This window comes from Labeo rohita, chromosome 2 (assembly GCF_022985175.1).
Source record: "Labeo rohita strain BAU-BD-2019 chromosome 2, IGBB_LRoh.1.0, whole genome shotgun sequence".
NCBI lineage: Eukaryota > Metazoa > Chordata > Actinopteri > Cypriniformes > Cyprinidae > Labeo > Labeo rohita.
The window spans coordinates 32,112,296-32,133,250 of NC_066870.1; the positions used below are offsets into that span (position 1 = coordinate 32,112,296).

The 20,955-nt window shown below is 33.8% G+C and overlaps 1 protein-coding gene across 1 annotated transcript; it reads left to right on the forward strand.

Annotated features, from left to right (window-relative positions):
* The first annotated feature begins 4,019 nt into the window (after positions 1-4,019).
* On the forward strand, positions 4,020-16,907 carry fndc7a (fibronectin type III domain containing 7a). The gene is given in 15 exon segments (XM_051092132.1): positions 4,020-4,159; positions 4,534-4,552; positions 4,922-4,986; positions 4,988-5,180; positions 6,461-6,718; positions 8,066-8,323; positions 9,265-9,519; positions 9,612-9,866; positions 9,974-10,231; positions 11,611-11,862; positions 11,949-12,203; positions 14,077-14,337; positions 14,522-14,551; positions 15,125-15,165; positions 16,350-16,907. Coding segments are annotated over 14 exon segments (2,451 nt in total). The 5' UTR covers positions 4,020-4,099; the 3' UTR covers positions 15,157-15,165; positions 16,350-16,907.
* The last annotated feature ends 4,048 nt before the right edge of the window (positions 16,908-20,955 follow it).

Genomic DNA, 20,955 nt, shown 5'->3' on the forward strand with positions numbered 1-20,955 from the left:
TGCTTTAAGTTACTAGTTACTTGAAAAAGTAATCTGTTTACATAACTCACATTACTTTTGGTGCGTTACTTCCAACACTGTAGATGAGAATAAAACTTAAAGGTTAGGTGTATCTAAGTGCTACTGAAGTGGAGATATCTGATTTTGTGCACAAGAAATATATTTACAGATATGTACTGTAATTGAAATCTGTACAAACAAATAAATAAAATGTAACAAATTAAACACCTGACATGTCATAGAAGTAAAATAACCATCAGAATTGTTCTAAAAATGGTTTTGCCTGTAGTATCTTGCCTGAAGGTTTTTTCTCCATTTGTCACCGATGGAGTTTTGGTTCCTTGCCGCTGTCGCCTCTGGCTTGCTTAGTTGGGGACACTTTCTCTTAACACAATATTGCATTTTATTTTATTGTTTTTGATTAACTACCTTTACCTATAATGTGAGTGTTTAATGTTGCCTTTGGCATTGTTGATGTACTGTTTCCTATTTAATACTGTACAGCCGCCTTGTCACAATTCTGTATTGTTAAAGGCGGTATATAAATAAAGGTGACTTGACTTGACTTGACTTGAAATATGTATTTAAAAGTAACATGGTTCATTCGTATGAATAAAAAGTAATTAAAATAAAGTACAAAAATATCAACTTTTAATAATATGAAAAAGAAATGGCTATATATATAAGTTTCAGATTTGTTTTACTTGTTGTACAGACATTACATTATGCTTCTCTACAGTGCAGACAGCATCACATGTGTGATTCTTGTATAATGCCACTTTCATTCTCTCACTGGGAAAGTTACACTGTAAACAATCTCCCATAGCAATTTCAGTGTAAAATACAGTAACTTTAGAGACGCTTAAAATGAAAAGGTCACATGCACATATCAGATGTCCTTCTCTCATGACTCCAATGAATATGCTACAACTCTGATGCTCTGTTCTCTATTGAACACGCAACAATGCTGAGGCAAACGTAACCTACCAGTGACCCAGATAAGTGAGATTTACAGGGTGGGATTTTAAATTGTCTGCCTGCAGCCCCGACTCCCATACTAAATGAAAATGATACGCTATTCTTTTTTACATACTGTCTCTTTTTTTGCTATAGAGAATACAAATTCGAAATGCATTCTGGTGCTATTAAATATTTCATTTTACTTCTGAACTAAAATACACCATAACACACTTCTGTTTGCTCTGACCTGTTTAATTCTGGTTACACAAAAATGTTCATGGGACACCATAACACTGTAGCTGCTGAACCTGAATCTCACTATCAGATATGGCTTATGAGTACTAGCCAGCGTGGCTGCTTCATTCATACTGAGTTTTTCTACTGTCTGTTTATACTCAAAATGATACCTTTTTAATGATGCCTATTTAAATAAAAAATTAACTACCGTTCAAAAACGTGGAGTCTTTTTATGTGCTTGAAAGAAGTCTCTTATGCTTACCAACCTCACATTTATTTGATAAAAAATACAGTAAAAACAGAAATATTGTGTTGTCTCTTTAAATTTTAAAATGTAATTTATATGCAGATTTGGTGCTTAGTAAACTTAAATTTCTTATTATTATCTGTGCTGAAAATGGTTGTGCTACTTAATATTTTAATGAAAACTGTTATACACATCTTTGATAAATTGAAAGTTCTAAATAACAGCATTTATTTCAAATTTCAAATATAAATCTTTTGTGACATTTTAAGGTTTTTAAATAAGTCTCTTCTGCTCAACACGCCTGCATTTATTTGATCGAAAGTACAGCAAAAACAGTACAATTCTGAAATATTTTTACTATTTAAAATAACTGTTTTCTATTTTAAAATGCCATTTACTCCTGTTATCAAAACTACATTTTCAGCATCATTAGTCCAGTCTTCAGTGTCCCATGATCCTTCAGAAATCATTCTAATATGCTGGCTTGCTGTTCAAAAATTATTATTATTTTTTATTATTATTATAATCAATATTTAAAACAGTTGAGTACATTTTTTCAAGATTCTCTGATGAATAGAAAGATCCAAAGACCAGCATTTAAAATTTTTTTATTAACAATAAAAAAATGTTTTTTAGCAGCAAATCATAACATTAAAATGATTTCTGAAGGATCATGTGATTGGAGTAATGATGCTAAAATTCAGCTTTGAAATCACAGGAATAAATTACATTTTAAAATATATTAAAATAGAAAACAGTTATTTTAAATAGTAAAAATATTTCACAATATTACTGCTTTTGCTGTATTTTGCATCAAATGCAGGCTTGGTGAGCAGAGACTTCTTTAAAAAATATTTAAAATCTTACTGTTTGAAAACTTTTGACTGGTAGTGTCACTTTCGATCAGTTTAATGAATATTTGTGAAATAAAAGTATTACCATCTTTCAAACACCAAAATAAAATCTGACTTTTTTAGCGATTTAGCTGTATTCCCTAAGCACTGGCTATAGTAACATAGTCAGTTTTGGTCATTTTTCATGATACTTCAGGCATTTTGATGGCTGTATACATAACATACATGACTGATGTATATCACAACACCCCTAAGCTGGAGCAACTTAAACCAGCACTAATTTGTTACGCTATACAACTTAAATTGAAACTGTTCCTGCTTTGGTTTTGAAATTCCTAGATGTCCCCCAGAAAAATAAGCTTTGGAAGATATATACTAAAGCATGTCATGTTACACTGACAGGAATTAACCACAGATTTATGGCTTTTACATTTCCTCTGGTCATTTAGCTACGCAGATCTTTTGACACTGATATTACAAAGACACATTTCATCTGTGTTTCTCACAAAAATCCATTCTTCAAGAAAAACTTTGCTTAGATCTACTACTTCTCACATGTTTCTCTTTACAAAAATGACCCCAATAATCTCACGCATGTCTAGCATTTCAGAATAATATCACCAACAGTTTTCAGACTGTTTTCAGAAACCAAATCCTAAATCAAAATCTGAGGACTTTTTCCAAGACTAAATTATCTAAGCCATATCCATTCATAGCTCTATTTCTCCAGTACACACAACAACAATTTTAGGAGAAACATCTGAGAAAAAGTACTAAAACTTTTAAACTGAGACAAAAAGCTGAATGAATAGGCTTTCCATTGAAGTATGGTTTGTTAAGGACAATATTTGGCCAAGATACAACTATTTAAAAATGTGAAAAAAAAAAAAATCGAAATATTGAGAAAATCACCTTTAAAGTTAAAATCTTGAATGAAAATCTTAGCAATGCATCTTACTAATCAAAAATTGAGTTTTGATATATTTACGGTAGGAAATTTGCAAAATAACTTCAAGGAACATGATCTTTACTTAATATCCTAATGATATTTTGGCATAAAAGAAAAATGGACAATTTTGACCCATACAATGAATTGTTGGCTATTGCTACAAATACACCCGTGCTACTTATGACTGGTTTTGTGGTCCAGGGTCAAATATTTACAGCTTTTTTACATGAAAATACCATTTTAGTCTACTTCAAAATTTCATTTTAATCCAGTACATTACTTGCCATTTCTTTGTACTAAATAGCAAACTTTACAAGCAATATCTGAGTAAAAATTGTTTCTAGTGTATGAAATGGCAACCGTTCAGCAATAAAAATGGGTTGTCATACAAGTATGTAATTCGATAAACGCCTCTTCAGATTAGTAGTACACTTTCTTGGTTCATCTCAGAGAATAATACCAATGATACTACTTTATTCTAAAGTATTATCTCATCTAAGTTTATATTTGAAATGGAACATTCAATATCTTGTGTATTTGACAGACAATAGAACAAACAATCCTGAACAGCCCATTCTCTGGCAGAGTGGATCTTTTTGTCTATCCTCAAGTGTACTAATGCGTACCTGTGCCGTCCTTCAGCGCTGATAGGTCCAGTCTTCCTTTGTGACAGAGGGAGGGGGTACACGTGAACACTCAGCACTCCCAGAACAATAAAATACCTGTTGGACGGTAATAGAGAGAAAAAAAAAACAGAACTTAAGCCTCAGCCATTACCCTGCAGAAATAGAGAGTCAAATCAGAAGAACGAAGTGTGCCCTAAAGGCAGCTGATCAGCAACAGATTTGAGGCATGGAGTCGAAATATTTACATCTTTCTAACATCGTCTTACTGATTATTACCGTGCCACAGGTAAGAATAAAAATTCAGCTTTTTTAATGCATGCAATAAGATACAGTTTAGGTATACTTGCTTATACTTACTGGAAGAGAGTTTGTGTATTGGGATTCTTAAAAAGATTATTTGTAATGCATAAAACAATAATACTGTTATTAAACTACGGTCATGTTTTTTTACACACTTTCATGTCGTATATATAAAAAAAAAGCTCTGGATTGGAAATCTGTGCTGAGTGATGCTCAAATAAGCTTCCTTGGTCACTAATGGCACATAATACCATATGACAGAGTAATAGTTGGCCCTGAAATAAGCAAAGAATGGATGCTTTCTAACATGTTTTATACATTTTGAAAGTGATTTGTTGTATTTCTGCTCTTAATTCACAGATATGCAAAGCACAAAATGGTAGGAGAGCTTTAATATTTCTCATATCTGGGTCATTCTTTGAAATGTGTGCATTTTGTCTCTCAAATACCTGACAAACGTATACTGTAAGTTATAGATACTTTTCTTATAACATCCACATAGATTTTTTGTTAAAATAAATATGTTATAATAAAAAACTATGTTATTATCCTTTCAGGGCATCCTTTTCAGCCTTGGAAGAAGAATTATAGCAGCAAAATAAAGTATATATACTGTCAATCTGTCAAATCTTTAAACAGGCTAAAACTCAAAAGTGACAAGGCCACCGTTTTGAGGAATGGCCCAGTATTAATGAATTGTAACAGTATTATGATTGCTATCCTGTCCTGACCGCTTCTTTCTCTGCAGACATCACGTTATCCGTGTTCACCGTCACCTCTAAAAGTATGACGGTCCGCTGGAGCGGACACACCGGGGGCGAGCTCGTACAAAATCACCGCTACGCCAAAAAACTCCCCAGAACCGTCGGTTTTCGCGCAGTTCAGCGGCAGCACGGTGATGGGCTCCGTTAACTCGTTGTCACCGAACACTGTGTACAGGATGCGGGTAGAAGCCATGGACAACGCGGTGAACGTGCTCAGCAGCGCCGAAACGGAGGAGACAACAGGTAGAAAATCTCGCTTTTTTAAGCAAATCTAAAAATAATAATAATTTAAGCATTCATTTATTTCATTCATTTTTATTTAATTAAATGTTTAAATAGTAATAATATTATAGAATAAAAATTGTATGTTTACATTTGCACTACCAGTCAAAATATTTGTAATTTTTTTTTAAACTCTTCTGCTTACCAAGCCTGCATTTATTTTTTATCTAAAATACTGCAAAAGCAGTAATATTTTACTATTTAAAATAACGGCTTTCTATTTGAATATATTTTAAAATGTAATTTATGATTTCAAAGCTGAATTTTTAGCATCTTTACTCCAGTCACATGACCCTTCAGAAATCATTCTAATATTCTGATTTGCTGCTCAAAAACATTATGTTAAAAACAGCTGAGTAGAATTGTTTCAGGTTTCTTTGATGAATAGAAAGTTCTGAAGAACAGCATTTATCTGAAATGGAAATATTTTGTAACATTATAAATGTCTTTATTATCACTTTTGATCCATTTAATGCTTTGCTGAATAAAAGTATTAATTTCTATAATTTCTATAAAAGAAAAGCTTTTTATTTCAAATAAATGCTGATCTTTGGATCTCTCTATTCATCAAAGAATCCTGAAAAATGTATTGAACTGTTTTAAATATTGATGATAATAATAATAAAACATGTTTCTTGAACAGCAAATCAGCATATTAGAATGATTTCTGAAGAATCACATGACTGGAGTAATGATGCTGAAAATGTAGTTTCGATCACAGGAATAAACTGCATTATAAAATATATTCAAATATAAAGCAGTTATTTTAAATAGTAAAAATATTTCACAATATTACTGCTTTTGTTGTCTTTTGGATCAAATAAATGCAGGCTTGGTGAGCAGATGACACTTTAAAAATCTTACTGTTCAAAAACCTTTGACTAGTAGTGTATATAATTAAAATATAAATGTATTTAATAATTAAAAATCAAATGACTAATTAAATTTTACGTAACTTACCATGTTGAGCTGCGGTCTTGATTAAATATTTATTTAAGATCATGGAAACCAAATGTAAAAACACTTCAAGCCACAATCTTCACAAAGGGCACTTTACAATTTGTTTTTTATGAATTAATTTCTGTGCGTTTGTATTTATAGTAAATTATTATTAAATATTATTATTATTAAAAATGCAATGCTTTTATCTACTGTTTTTAAAATTGTAAAATCAATTCATATTAATATCTAGATATTAAGCTATTTGTATTTATTATTATTTTTGTATTGTCTGCCATCAGCTCCTGAGGTTCCGCTCATACACCAGGCTTACTCCAAACACAGTGACAGCATCACAGTGGAGTTTGGTGTGGTGTCTGGTGCCACCAGCTACATCATCCGGGCAGAGAACGAGGATGGGTTCTTCTCTGAAAGCCTTGTGGACACTTCCCCTGGGACAGTGGTCGGTCTGCTGCCTTACACCCAATACACCCTCAGCGTGATGTCTGTCAACACTGGAGGCAGGAGTCAGCCTTCCCTACCTGTGAACGCTAGGACAGGTAAAACTGACAACAGACTTTTAACACCTTCTTAATTTAAAAATGCCATTCGATTAATACGAATTTTTGGCTATTTTAGATATTTTCATTTCATTTTTTCAGGGTAACATCCCTGCTGTTTGTGACAGAAAAAAAGTGTCTTAACCAGACCAGACTAGCATGGTGGCCAACTCAAACTTATAAAATCGAACTAGTTTGAAATGTTAGTCTAATACATGTTTCATTCAAAACAATTACTATTAATCAGTTTCAGTCAAAAAACAGTTTACTACCATATTTTACTGATTTAATATGGATTATGGAAAAAAAGCGTAGTCCTCAAATCAATGGCATAACACTATAAAGCTCACTTCTACCTTGTAGCCTTCCAACCAAGACAGACATTTTTATATAAAGCTCATTTACTAAGGATCACAAATCATAGAATAGAAGGAAACTTGAGCACTATTCCCTGTTTGGTTTGACAATGAGTTGGTATTTAAAACCTGTAACAATAACACAGTATTGTTTACTCCAGCTATTGTGCGGAGTTGGTACCTCTGGCTCTACCGACTGTTGATGATAACTGCACCTTTAGCTGGACTTCATACCCAAAACTAAATGAAAAGATAAAACCATGAGAACTAGGCTGTCGCCTCTCCCCAAGGAACGGCTTTGACGTAACATAAGAGGAACGGGTTTCATAAAGTTTTGTTTATAACAACAGAACGTACTCTCTATCGCATTTCACCCAGCAGACACGCTGCGGGTTATTTCCTCCTCAAGATCCTATATCTGTCCCTGTTCTTATCAACACTTATACTAGTATGATTTTAATACTAATCATAGTACATGGTAATGATTAGCACTGGCACATCTCACAATAAATCATCTTTTTTTTCTCATAATATAGTGTGTTACGAGAATAATCTACCCAAAAATTCAAATTCTGTCATTATTTACTCACTCTCATGTCGTTCTAAGCTTATATGATGTTAATTCTAATGTGGAACACAAAAGAAGATATTTTCAAGAATGCTGGTAGCCAAGTTTCAAGTCCGATTGACTTCTATAGTATGGACAAAAATACTATGGGAGTCAATAGGACCCAATGTTTACCAACATTTTTAAAAATATCTTCTTTTGTATTCCACAAAAGAAAAAAACTCATATGTTTGGAATAGAATGAGGGTGAGAAAAAAAATAACAGAATTAAAAAAAATCAGTTGTAATGATCAAAACTCACCACTAGGGGTAATTGCTTAATCTCTGCCTGTGATGATGCTGTAGCTGTGTTTCAGTTTTTTCTATTCCTTTTGTCTTTCATTATGCTAAGTTATTAAAAGTATTTTTTTCTCTCTCCTCTAGTGATGGTAGCCCCAGATATGATTTCCAGCTCCCCTAGCAGTGACATCATCATTATAGAGTGGAATCCAGTGGACCATGCTGTGCTATACAGCCTGGTCATGACCATGGAGGGCTCAGACATGCGGGTCAGACTCAACACTTCTGAGACCAACGTGACCTTCACTGACCTTCAGCCTGGCACCACCTACAGCATCAAGGGCAATGCCTGGGATTCAGATGGTAACCAAGGAGATGTCATCACCATCTACCAAATCACGCGTAAGGACTTATAGTATTTTGAACAGAATGTGTTCACACAATGCATTTATTTGAACCCTTTCCAACAATGACTATGATTTTGAAATTCATATTTTCACACTGAGGACAACTAAGGGACTCATATGCAACTATTACAAAAGGTTCAAACACTCACTGATGCTTCAGAAGGAAAAACAATGCTTTAAGAGCTGGGGGATGAGAACTTTTGAACAGAATGAAGATTCTTCATATTTTGCCTAAATGTGATATTTTCTCATTTAGTACTGCCATTCAGAAGCTACAGAAGATACTTACATGTTTCCCAGAAGACAAAATAAGTTCAATTTACCCTGATCTTCAAATTGCCCCGCTCTCAATGCATTGTTTTTCCTTCTGGAGCATCAGTAAGCTTTTGAACCTTCTGTTATAGTTGCATATGAGTCTCTCAGTTGTCCTCAGTGTGAAGCTGTGGATCATTTAGGTAACAACGCAGTATTATGATTCAAGCATATGTAAACTTTTAAACAGGGTATTTTTAAAAAAAAAATCAGCTATTATTTTCTCTTGTGTAAATGTCTTTAATGTTAAATATCTTATTCAGGTCAGTAAAATAACATGCTTTTTGTATGATCCCTCTTAATTTTGGTAAAATAATTAACATTTTGTGTATGTAAACTTTTGACCTCAACTGTATATAATTACTTAGCAGTCTTTGTGATTTGATAATGGTGATAAACCATATTGGGTTCTCAGGCATTGTTAAAATAATTTAAAAAAGTGACAGGCCAACTGGCTAGTAATACTGTTTTATATACTCTGATTTGTACTTACATTTGCCACACGGCGAGTGTTAATTTTAGGCCCTGAATACAGGTTTGGACCATCATGAGAAGGATATGATGACAGAATTTAAATTCACAACTTCTCTTCACTTTCTCTCTCTGTCCCGCTGTCCTCTACAGGTCCTCCTGTCCCGGGAGATGTGCAGGTTCAGTTGACGCCGGGTCGCTCGATCGATCTGGCGGTGTTCTGGCAGATAGTCCGTGGTGCCGACACGTACACTGCTGTGAGCTCAATGGGCCAGAACTGCAGCTCCTCCTTAGATGCCTACTGCATAATCAGTCCCCTCAGCTGCAGCCAGAACCACACCATCACGGTCACAGCGGAGAACGAGGCCGGACCCAGTGAACCTTCAGCTCCACAGGACCTTCTCACCTGTATATTTTACTCACACATGAATGCACACATGCAAAACCACACATACACATTAATGAAGAGTTTAATTAGTTATTACTTGAAACCTTTTCAGTCCCATGTCCTCCTGAGCTGGTGTGGATCGAGGAGCCGACCATAGGGAACTGCTCCGTCACATGGTCTGAGGTACAGTGGGTGGATTACTATATCTCCTATATAAAAAGAGATGACGGCTTAGAGGAAAACTGCAACACCACTGGCACCACCTGCTACTTCCAATGCATATGTGGATACACGTACCTCTCAACCGTGTTCGCTTACAACCTGGCCGGGACCAGTCCACCGGGTCAAATAGTCAACTATACTACAAGTTTGTATTTTATACATGTGGACTTTCATTTATTTATTTATAACAGATGCTTTTGTCCAAAGTGAATATTGGTATGAAATATGATACATCTCTCTCTGTGTCCTCAGTCCCCTGCTGTCCAGACGATTTGTCAGTGTCCCTGATTTCCACTGAGACTTTAAAGATCTCGTGGTCTCCAGTTCGAGGAGCTGAGATGTACGAGACGATCGCTGCAGACGGAAGCGAATGGATTCATTGCAACGACACGGCTCCTGTGTGCGCGCTCTCTGATCTCACCTGCGACAGCATGTACAGTGTGGTGGTGCGGCCCTGCAGTGAGACACAAGGATGCAATAACACCTGTAGTGCACATACACGTCGGACAGGTACACACGTAAATACTCATTTTCACGTGAACCCACAAGATATGCCACATGCAAAAAGTACTATGGTAGTAGCATGTTTTGTTGTGCATTTACAACAATAGTAGCATGGTATTTTTGGAAGTACTTTGAGTACAATACAAATACAATAATGTTACAGTTAAATATTCATATATGTAATTTCATATACAATTGTATTTACTTTAAGTTCTTTCACAAATACTGTGGTATAATAATAATAATAACAACAATTATTATTATTATTATCATTAGAAATAATAATGATAATTTTATAAACATTAATGATACTTGTTCTATATATCTTTAAAGGTAGCTTATCAATGCACTTGACATAAAATAAAAAAGTACCATGGTAGTACCATGTTTTGTAAATTTACAGTAGTAGTACCAATCATATATTTTTTGAATATAATGTAAGTACAATAATGTTACAATTATTGAATATGTATAAATACAAATTCATATACAAATACAACTGAATTTACTACTTTCAAAAATACCTTGGTATAATAATAATAATAATAATTATTATTATTATTATTAGTATTATTAATTAATTATAATGATTATTATTGTGATCAAATGTTGTATTTCCATGGTACTTCCAAAACACTGTTATAATAATATTATTATAATAAATTATTATTATATTATTATTATAAATATTCATTATATTTATTAAAATATATTATATATAGTCTCCTAAACGTATAAATACAATTTCATATACAAATACAACTGCATTTAATATTTCCAAAAATATTATGGTATAATAATAATAATATTAATTATTAATATATTATTATTATTATTATTATTATTATTATTATTATTATCATAAAATATTGTATTAGCATGGCGTATTATTTTTAATAATTACAATGAGTATTATTACTATCAAATATTGTATTACCATGGTACTCAAAGTGCTTCCAAAAATACAATTTTTAAATATTATTAAATATTATTATTATTATTATTACTATATTATTATTATGATTAATAAATAAAAAATAATCATGATATTTATATATTATGTATTTTTATATATATAGCACCTTTAAAGGTAGCTTGTCAATGCACTTTACATACTAAAACTAAAAGACAAAAACAAGATATGAAATAAAAAAAAACATAGAGCATATTTAAAACTATAAATAAAAAAAATAAACACAATAATTCATAAAAAAATTAACATGGGTAGAAAAAAAACTGAAATCATAAACAGTAAAGTCTTTTCTAAAATAATAATAATAATAACGACATTTGTTTCATTACCATAGTGTATTTCAAAGTACTATAGTACTGCTATAGTATGGTATCTTTTTTTATGAAATTTTGCTTATTTCTCTCTTTCTCAGCTCCCTGTGCCCCTGTGATGCTCAACGTGACTCAGGTGGGCTCTTCCACAATGGAGGTGTTCTGGATTGCAACAAACACTGAGGCTAACTACAGCGTGACCGCCATGGGTCTCAGCGACTCGCTCACCTGCTCATCCAGCGGCACTTCCTGCTACATCAGTGTGTCCTGTGGATCCACATATGAGGTCAGCGCCTACGCCACAACCACAGCCGGACAGAGTCTTCCCAGCTACTCCATTCCTCTGGAAACAGGTGCAGTAATGAAGACAGAAAACATCTGGAGACAGAAAATTAATGGTTGAAAAGATATAAAAATGCCCCCCTTTTGCTCTCTCCAGGACCCTGCTGTCCGGAAACTCTGAGTGTTGAACAGGTGACCCAGTCTATGACGAATGTCACCTGGTCGACTGCCACAGGGGCGCGGTCCTATGTAACATCTTTGACATCCCCCAGAGGTCACGCCAGATGTCACACCATGGACACCCACTGCCTGCTGGGATGCATCACATGTGGAGCAAGCTACAATGTGTCGCTGGAGGCCTTCAGCATTACTGGACATAAATCAGAGTGCAATTATCAAGGTTTCTCTGCAAGTGAGTAAAGTAGCTTTTTCATGACATAATGACAGATTATACACTAACATAGGCAACTATCTATCTATCTATCTATTAGATCTGTTTATATATATAGCATAATAAAGAATATGTTTTTATATATAGCTATAATAAAGAAAACATACAAAAACAATAATAAGGAATTAAATGATACAAATATATAAAAAATATTAATAAACCAAAACACAGAATTAATTACTACAGATTCAGCATAGGCAAGTCTAGCTTGTGCTCTTTCTTTAAAACAATAATAATAATAATAATAATAATAATAATGATAATAATAATAATAGTTATTAGTATTATTATCCCCTGGTTTCACAGACAAGGCTTAAGCCTAGTCCCAGACTAAAATGTAAGTCTGAGTTGTTTCAACTGAAAGAAACTTGCACTGATTGACCTTAAAATATGTCAGTGCCTTCGTTTTGTCTCAAGATGCACACCAGTAATGTTTTTTTCTAAGGCGTGTTTAGAAAAAATTACTTAAAGGTCCTAACTGAACTATGACCTAATCCTGGCTTATCCTAAGCCCTGTCTGTGAAACCAGGCCTAAATACATTATTTATATTTATATGAATATTAATAATGTTTGTTTTATATATATAGTACATTTAAAGGTAGCTTTCTAAATTTGCTTTACATAAGAAAAAAATACAAAAACAAGATATAAGAGTAAAAGTAATAGAGAGTAATATAATATAATATAATAGAGAATGATTAATAATAAAACAAAACACAAAATTAAAATAGTCAAATAATGGCTTTTGTTAAATCAGGTGAAAAATAAAAAATGAAAATCTAATATATGATAATGTGACATTTTGTCTGATCTGAAATGAATGAAAATAAATGAAAGGCAAAATATCACATATCATGTGTAAATCAGTTGTAAAACCATTCTTGCATATATTCAGTATAGCCATACTCAAAGAAATAATTTACACAAAAATGAACATTTTGTCATCATTTACTCACCCTCACGTCGTTCCAAACCTTGGATACGTTTCTTTCTTTCTTATGTTGAAGAACCAAAACAGTTGTTGGTCCCCACTGACTTCCATTGTAGGGAAAATATACTATGGAAGTCAATAGGTACTAATCAACTTTTTAAAATACCAGCATTCTTTAAAATATCTAATTTTATTTTAAACATAAAGAAACTCATACAGGTTTGGAACGACATGAGGGTGAGTAAATGATGACAGAATTTTCATTTTTGGGTGAACTGTCCCTTTAAGAACGGTTTTAAAGTCCCCCGTAGTCAAAATTTGTATCCCTTAAAACTGATCTTTGATCGTCAAAATGACATATTTAAATGTTTTTTTCTCGTGAAATTATTTTTTTCACGCATTAAAACAGCTTGAATGTAACTCTACCCCCCTTGCCTCATTTACTATACGCGGACCTATGAATATGCAAATCAGCCATGCCCCACGCAGTCACACCAGCCAGAGCCCCCCGGTCCACTAACTGAACTGTAGTAAACGTGATATAATGGTGAAACACAATGACTGATAAAACTATGTTTTTACTAGCAGACAACTACAGTGGATACTGTAAAAATTGTTAAAGTTACTTACTTGACGATGTTGTGCCCTCAAAATGCCTTGAAGGCTCGAATGCAGCCTAGTTTGTGATTCCAATGAAGTGCAGACGGCAATGCGGGAGAGGTGCGTCTGACTCCGGGCTACTTTTACACTGTTGCCGCGGGTTATTTTTCAAGTTAGCGGTAGGCGCCTAGCGGTTGTGCTCTATTTTATGCTCTATATGATTTATGCAAAAATGTGTTTAAATCAATGAAAAATGTAACCTTACCCTGCCAATCTCATTTTCTTTTACTGTAACCTCTCAGGCGCATGTTGTCCGTCCAGTGTGAGACTCTACCAGATGGAAAACAACACTCTTCGGGTGTACTGGCGCTCTGCTCCTGGCCTGTACAACTACACAGCAGACCTGTACGGTACCAGATCCAACTACACATGCACCACGACAAACGGGGCTCACGGATGTGACATCTCTGAGATCCTGTGTGGGGAAGTGTACACCGTTGTGATCGCTCCCTTAACACGGGAGGGTTCGAAGGTCACATACTGCCCAAGAAGACTCTACTCAGGTACACAATGATGATGTTCTTTCATCTTCCAGAGACCTAGAAAATAAATATAAATGAAAAATCTAATTTTAATGTTGTATAATGACATACAATATCATTTAAAATATATTTTTTAGACTAGAGGCTGCAGGCATTTAAACTGTACAGTATATGGACTGATTTCCATGTTTCCTTTTCTTTTCAGTATCTTGTTCTGGAAACACTGTGGGAATGGGTGTGTATTCTAACTGAAACTAATCTAGAACCATCTATTTTTATAAAATCATATTTTAATATAAAGATTATATATGTGACCCTGGACCACAAAACCAGTCATAAGGGTCAGTTTTTTGAAATCGAGATTTACACATCAGCTGAAAGCTGAATAAATAAGCTTTCCATTGATGTATGGTTTGTTAGGATAGGATATGATAAAATTTGGCAGAGATACAACTGTTTGAAAATCTAAGGGTGCAAAAAAATCTAAATATTGAGAAAATCACCTTGGAAGTTGTTCATATAAAGTTCTTAGCAATGCATATTACCAATCAAAAATTAAGTTTTGATATATTTATGGTAGAAAATTTAAAAAAATATCTTCATGGAACATGATCTTTACTTAATATCCTAATGATTTTTGGCGTAAAAGAAAAATCTATCATAATCTATCATTTTGACCCATACAATGTATTTTTGGCTATTGCTACAAATATATCCGGGTTTAGGGTCACATATGAATGTTTTTAAAATATACACCTTCAAATATACACCTTAAGGATGTTCCTTATGACTCTTTGTGTGTCTGCAGTGATCTATCGAGGCCGGAGGAGTGTGGACTAAAACCCTATTGTGAGTGATTGCACATAAATTATGACTGAATGTTTACATTTACTGTCATAACACACAGATGCAGGGTCTTATGGGACAGATTTACCCAGGGCATCCGAAACAGGAGGCCTTTGTGTCCACCATAAGATAAAGCATATCATGTGGACATGTTTATTGCTGTACAGCCTGTGACAATAAAATATGATACTCGTACTCTTGGGACTCCAGATGTGCATCTCAGTCAAAATGTCTTCAGATTTGATAAATGATAAAGTGTCTTGTTACTGTCTTAAAACATTTAGGAATACAAATAAATCTTATAAATTCTGTCTAAATGTCACCTGAACAAAATCTAATTATACACTACAAAGATTTTTAATGTGTGTATATATATATATATATATATTTTTTTTTTTTTTTTTGAAAGAAATTATAGAAATTAATACTTTCATTTAGCAAGGATGCTTTAAATTGATTAAAAGTGATGATAAAGATATTTATAACATTAAAAAATTCTTTTTCAGATAAATGTTGTTCTTTTGAACTTTCTATTTATCAAAGAAACCTGGAAAAATTGTACTCAGTTTTTTTTTTTTTCTTAAGCAGCAAATCGGAATATTATTTCTAAAAGATCATCTGACTGGAGTAATGATGCTAAAAATTCAGCTTTGATCAAAGGAATAAATTACATTTTAAAATATATTCAAACAGAAAACAGTCAAATAAAAAAATAAAAATTTTACTGTTTTTACTGTACTTTGGATCAAATAAATGCACGCTTGGTGAGCAGAAGAGACTTCTTTAAAAAATTTTAAAAAATGTTAATGTTCAAAAACTTTTGACTGGTAGTGTATTTGAAAGGAAATATTATTTAAGACATTACTGTCATGACAGTTAAGCACTTTCTCTATGTAAAATTATAAATATAAAATTAAAAAAGTACAAAACATTTATTATACTACATTTAATTGGCAATTTAAAATTGTATGTATATATATACACAAACACTACACACACACACACATATGTATGTGTGTGATGAGATGGTGTGACTAAAAAGACAAAAGAATTATGAGAATGTTGCAGGATCTTGTTGTGACATGACATGAATGATGTATAGGCCATATACATTTCAGTGTGTATATGATCAAAGTTGGAACGCCCGCAAATGTCCAGTTCTCATGTCTTTTTGTCTTCTGTTAAAGGACACAGATGAAAGAAGCAGGAGGTCTGACGTCATCAACAGAGACAACAGGGCATCCTCTTCTCAGTGTTTTCATCTCACCACATTTATATACTGTTTGCCAGGAATACTTATAACAACTGGGTCAATGAAAACGTCTGTGTATCTTTAAAATCTTTAAAACGTGAAAACAAAAATATATATTTTTCAATCATATTGTTAACCATTTCTAAATGTGTGATATTGTATGCATACATTTCCTTTGTATTATAAAGCTTGCATTTATACTGTAATATTCTCATATTCAAATTATGTAATGAAGTCAAAAAAAGAATAAGTAATATCATAATTTCACAAGAAAAATGTCTAAGCATTTGTAGGAATTCCCCTAAGCAGCAAGCCTCCAACTGAGTGGACCGGTGTGTTTTATACAGGGTGGACCTCTTCTGAACTAGGATGAGAAATTTGAACATCACACATTTCATGTTCAGTGTCCGCCCCAGGTCATGCTTGTCCTTTGGATGATATATTACACTGAATTTGCAAAATATGTATGTTTACTAATGGCCTACTAATAGCCTGAGAACCTCAATACAATAGCAGCCTTTAGTACTCTTAATAAACAGCATGAAGCATTACATATTGAGAATATATATTTTTTAATTAACATTTCAGATTTCTTAAATATTTTTCAACATTTTTTTCCCCACTATTTGCTATTTATATATATATTTTATGTACATGTTTTAGGGCTGCTAAAGTTAACACATTAATTATTCAGACTCACTAAATGTTTAATGCTATTAAATTTATTTGACAATTACATTTGCAAAATTTGACAATACTGTTCTAATAACCACAAAAGGTTTCCATCTCAAATGCACACACATTTATAAGTTATTAATAGAAACTTTTTGTCTGCCTTTTCAGTGAAGATCAACACACGACTCACAACTCTATTTCTATTTATCTAATGTCACATGTACTGATAAACGAAACCCAGATGGGAAACTTTATCATTTTAAGCTGCAATGTACCTTAAAGACATGGCATGACACACAAAAGACCAAACAAACAAATCAACGTCACGAACACAGAGTTCCTGAGCTGTGTTATCATCTTCATGAAAACCAACACACCAGAAGATATTATGTTCTCTTACATAACACCATATTTAGTGCCACTTGCTAAGATAAGCATCACTGTTATCAATACTGGATCTGAACACACCCTGAACCATAAATATTAAACTTCAGTAACATATCCTATAGACTCAGAGCCGACTATAGAAACCACCCAGAAAACCCTAGATAACACATAACATAAAACCACCAGGAACGACCTTGCAACCATTTAGCAATATTGCAGCAACCATAATAGCAACATTAAAGCAGTTGGTTTTGCATTGACTCACATTTTCTGTAGATTTGTACATTTTTTTTAACACATTGTTAGTGCTGCAACCAAAATGGTCTCTTTCGTTGTCTACCAGGTTGTAAAAATTTGTAAAACTTTAAGTCTAAACACTTGAACAAGTAATAGCACACATCTGCTCAAGAAGTAGAAGGCCCTATGAATTCCGCGATGTGCCTCAAACGTGAGCATCTGCTTCTGAGAGAAAAGATGTACCTCAAACACGTGCCATACAATGACACTGATAATTCATCCTGTGAGATAGCATACTGATGTCGCTTGTACCAGGTAAATAAATACTTACATATTTGGTTTCTCCTACAGAGCAAAGACAATTATCCTCATAAATCTCATGTTTCTTTTTTTTCTTTTTTTCTGAGAAACAGGCACAAGTAATCTCACATTTGTCTCTGGAATATGCTTTACAACATTTCCCCAGATTTTTGCCCTGATTCACAGTCTGGATGAGACGACCTTGAAAGTCGGAGCCAGATTTCACAGAATATTGCATAATGTTTGACAGACACAGACTACATTTTTTTAGCTTCAGACTGTGAATCTATGCATTTGGGGAGTATCAAACATGTTTGATATTTTGAGCTGATTTTAAAACACAGCATTTGCATTTGTCACTAGGGTGACCACCTGGCAATAGGGCTGTTGCGGGACATAGCTGTGATTTTGCAGGACAATGCGGGACACGAATGAGACTGATACTTTTTCTACTGTTAAACTATGTAAATATTGATTACATCCGTTGTCATATGCGCTGATCTGTGTTCCTGAGAGAAGAGATTTGTGCCATTTTTTTTTGTCAGTGGTTCTAGATCACCTGATGAGGTTCGCAATTCCTTTGCGCAGAAACTATGCTGCAAAAAGAATAAATAAAAAGCTTTCTTAATAAGGCAAAATAACGCATGGACGTTTTCTTAATATGATAATTAAAAACCAACAGACTGATGAAAATGCGGGACATTTTCTCAATATGCGACGTGCGGGACAAGGGGTGAAAATGCTGTGTGGGACAGGTGGTCACCCTATTTGTCACATGTCTTCTAGCAACGACTTTTTTATCTCACTATTCTGACTTTTTTCTCGCAGTTGCAATGTTACACCTTACAGTTCTGACTTTCGTTCTGATCGCGACTTTGTGTCTGGCAATTTTTTACACAGAGTGTTTCCACGACGCACCATCAATCAGCCATATTGGCAGCACTAAACGTAAACAATGCCACTGAACCGAACAAAACTTGCATATTCTTTGGCTAAAAATCAATTATTGTCATGTTTTGGGCTGTACTATAAACTATAGTGTTCATAAACGGCCAAAAGTTATAACAAATCAAGGAGAAGAGTGTGAAAAACTGTCTGAGGAACAAAAGGCATTTGTGGTTGGCCAAACTGAACCAGGATTTCCAGGGCAAGAATCTTGACAACATTTGTTTGTTCTTATCATTTCCGGACAGGTAGGTGAAATTTTAGGCTAATATCTTGAATAATACTACTTGTACGTATCTTTGCCACCTATTAACTTTAGTCTGTCCAAATATTGTGACCTTTTCTGCTTACAAAGTCCTTCTCTATATGATTTAGCAGCTTCCACATGTTTTTTCTGTGGTTTAGACAGCATAAATTAGCAGAACAACACATTCAGTATTACATTAACCATGCAATCAATGCTGTTGTTTACATCTCCAATATGGCTAGGCATCTGGGTAACTGACCAAATCGTAACGCAAGTGCAAACCCTCTATATCGCGTAATATATGATGGACACATACTGTTTTTTAGATTTAGACTATGCATCTTCCCAGATATTTTGAGCTGATTTTAAAACACAGTGTTTACATTTGCCACGCGTCTTATAGCAACAACTTTTTATCTCACGATTCTGACTTTTTCTCGCAGTTGCAGTGTTACATCTTACAGTTCTGACTACTCAGAATTGCGACTCTGTATCTGGAAAATTCGACTTATAAACTGTCCCATTGCAAAGACCTTACTTACTGTTGCTATTTCTGACAAGCCATGGCATTGTCACGTCACACATTATGTTCTCACGCATTACATCACAGGGCAAAAGGGACACTGACAACGCCCCGTGAGACAAGACAAAGCAGGTTACTTGTGGTATTAAAGTCTCAGCTTTCAAAGTTTGTCATTTTTTAAGAAATTCAAACAATAAATACGGTTTTGTGGCTCTTTAATGTGTTGTGACAGATCACTGTAGTGCCTCAGTTCAAGCGGCACGTCAACCATTCTTCTCTTCCTCACCGTACAGCACAAAATAAATATGAATGAACATCAGAAGGTATCTTGTTTAAAATGCAGAAAGACATCAATACACACAATTTTTCAAGTTCAAGTCCACTGACATAAATCTTCTCTACTGTCTGTTTGTCTGTCAGACAAAATGGAAGATTCGCCATTATGATCGGTCAAATTGCCTGTCAATCAAACTCTCCGAAGGGTCAATTAAAAATCTAATCTTCCCTTAAAAATCTAAATTATGAGATAAAAGGTCAGAACTGTGAGTAACTTTTCTTAGAATTGTGATATACACCCACAATTCCGAGAATAAAAATGTTAAAAAAAAAGAATTTTGAGAAATACTCAGAATTGTGAGACAAAGTCATCATTGCGTTTTTTTTCTTTATACCACGGCGAAAAGGTATGTTTTTGTGAGACTTTGTGTTTAGACAGCTTGAAAGTCTGGTAGTGTGACCCTCGTCCTTTAGTGAATGATAGTTTTTCTCTGCAAGTCTTAAAAAGCAGGCAAATGTCTGATGCCTTGTGTTTTAAATCTGTTCAGATTTGAAAAGTTGGACACTAAATATTAAGTGTTGCTAACTGATATTGCACCTACATTTAAATTAATCATTTGATACAGTACACTTAAAGTGTAGCCTACATACAAGTATTTTACATTATACTTTTATTTTATTAAATACCATCTTGCAATTTCATCTGTAATTAATTTCTATGTAGTCACATCTATAACTACACTGTTGACCCTCTTCTCGTCTCTTCTACCCATATCCCACCTCAAAGCAGCAAAAATGTTTAGCAATTCAGCATGAACAGAATAGGCACATTGTACCTAACATTTAATTAAGTACATAGTAATTAATGACACCTAATGTGCAGTGGGGCCAAAGGTTGTGTAGTGTTTTAGCTGATATACACATTCATTTTATAGCCCTATACACTTTGTC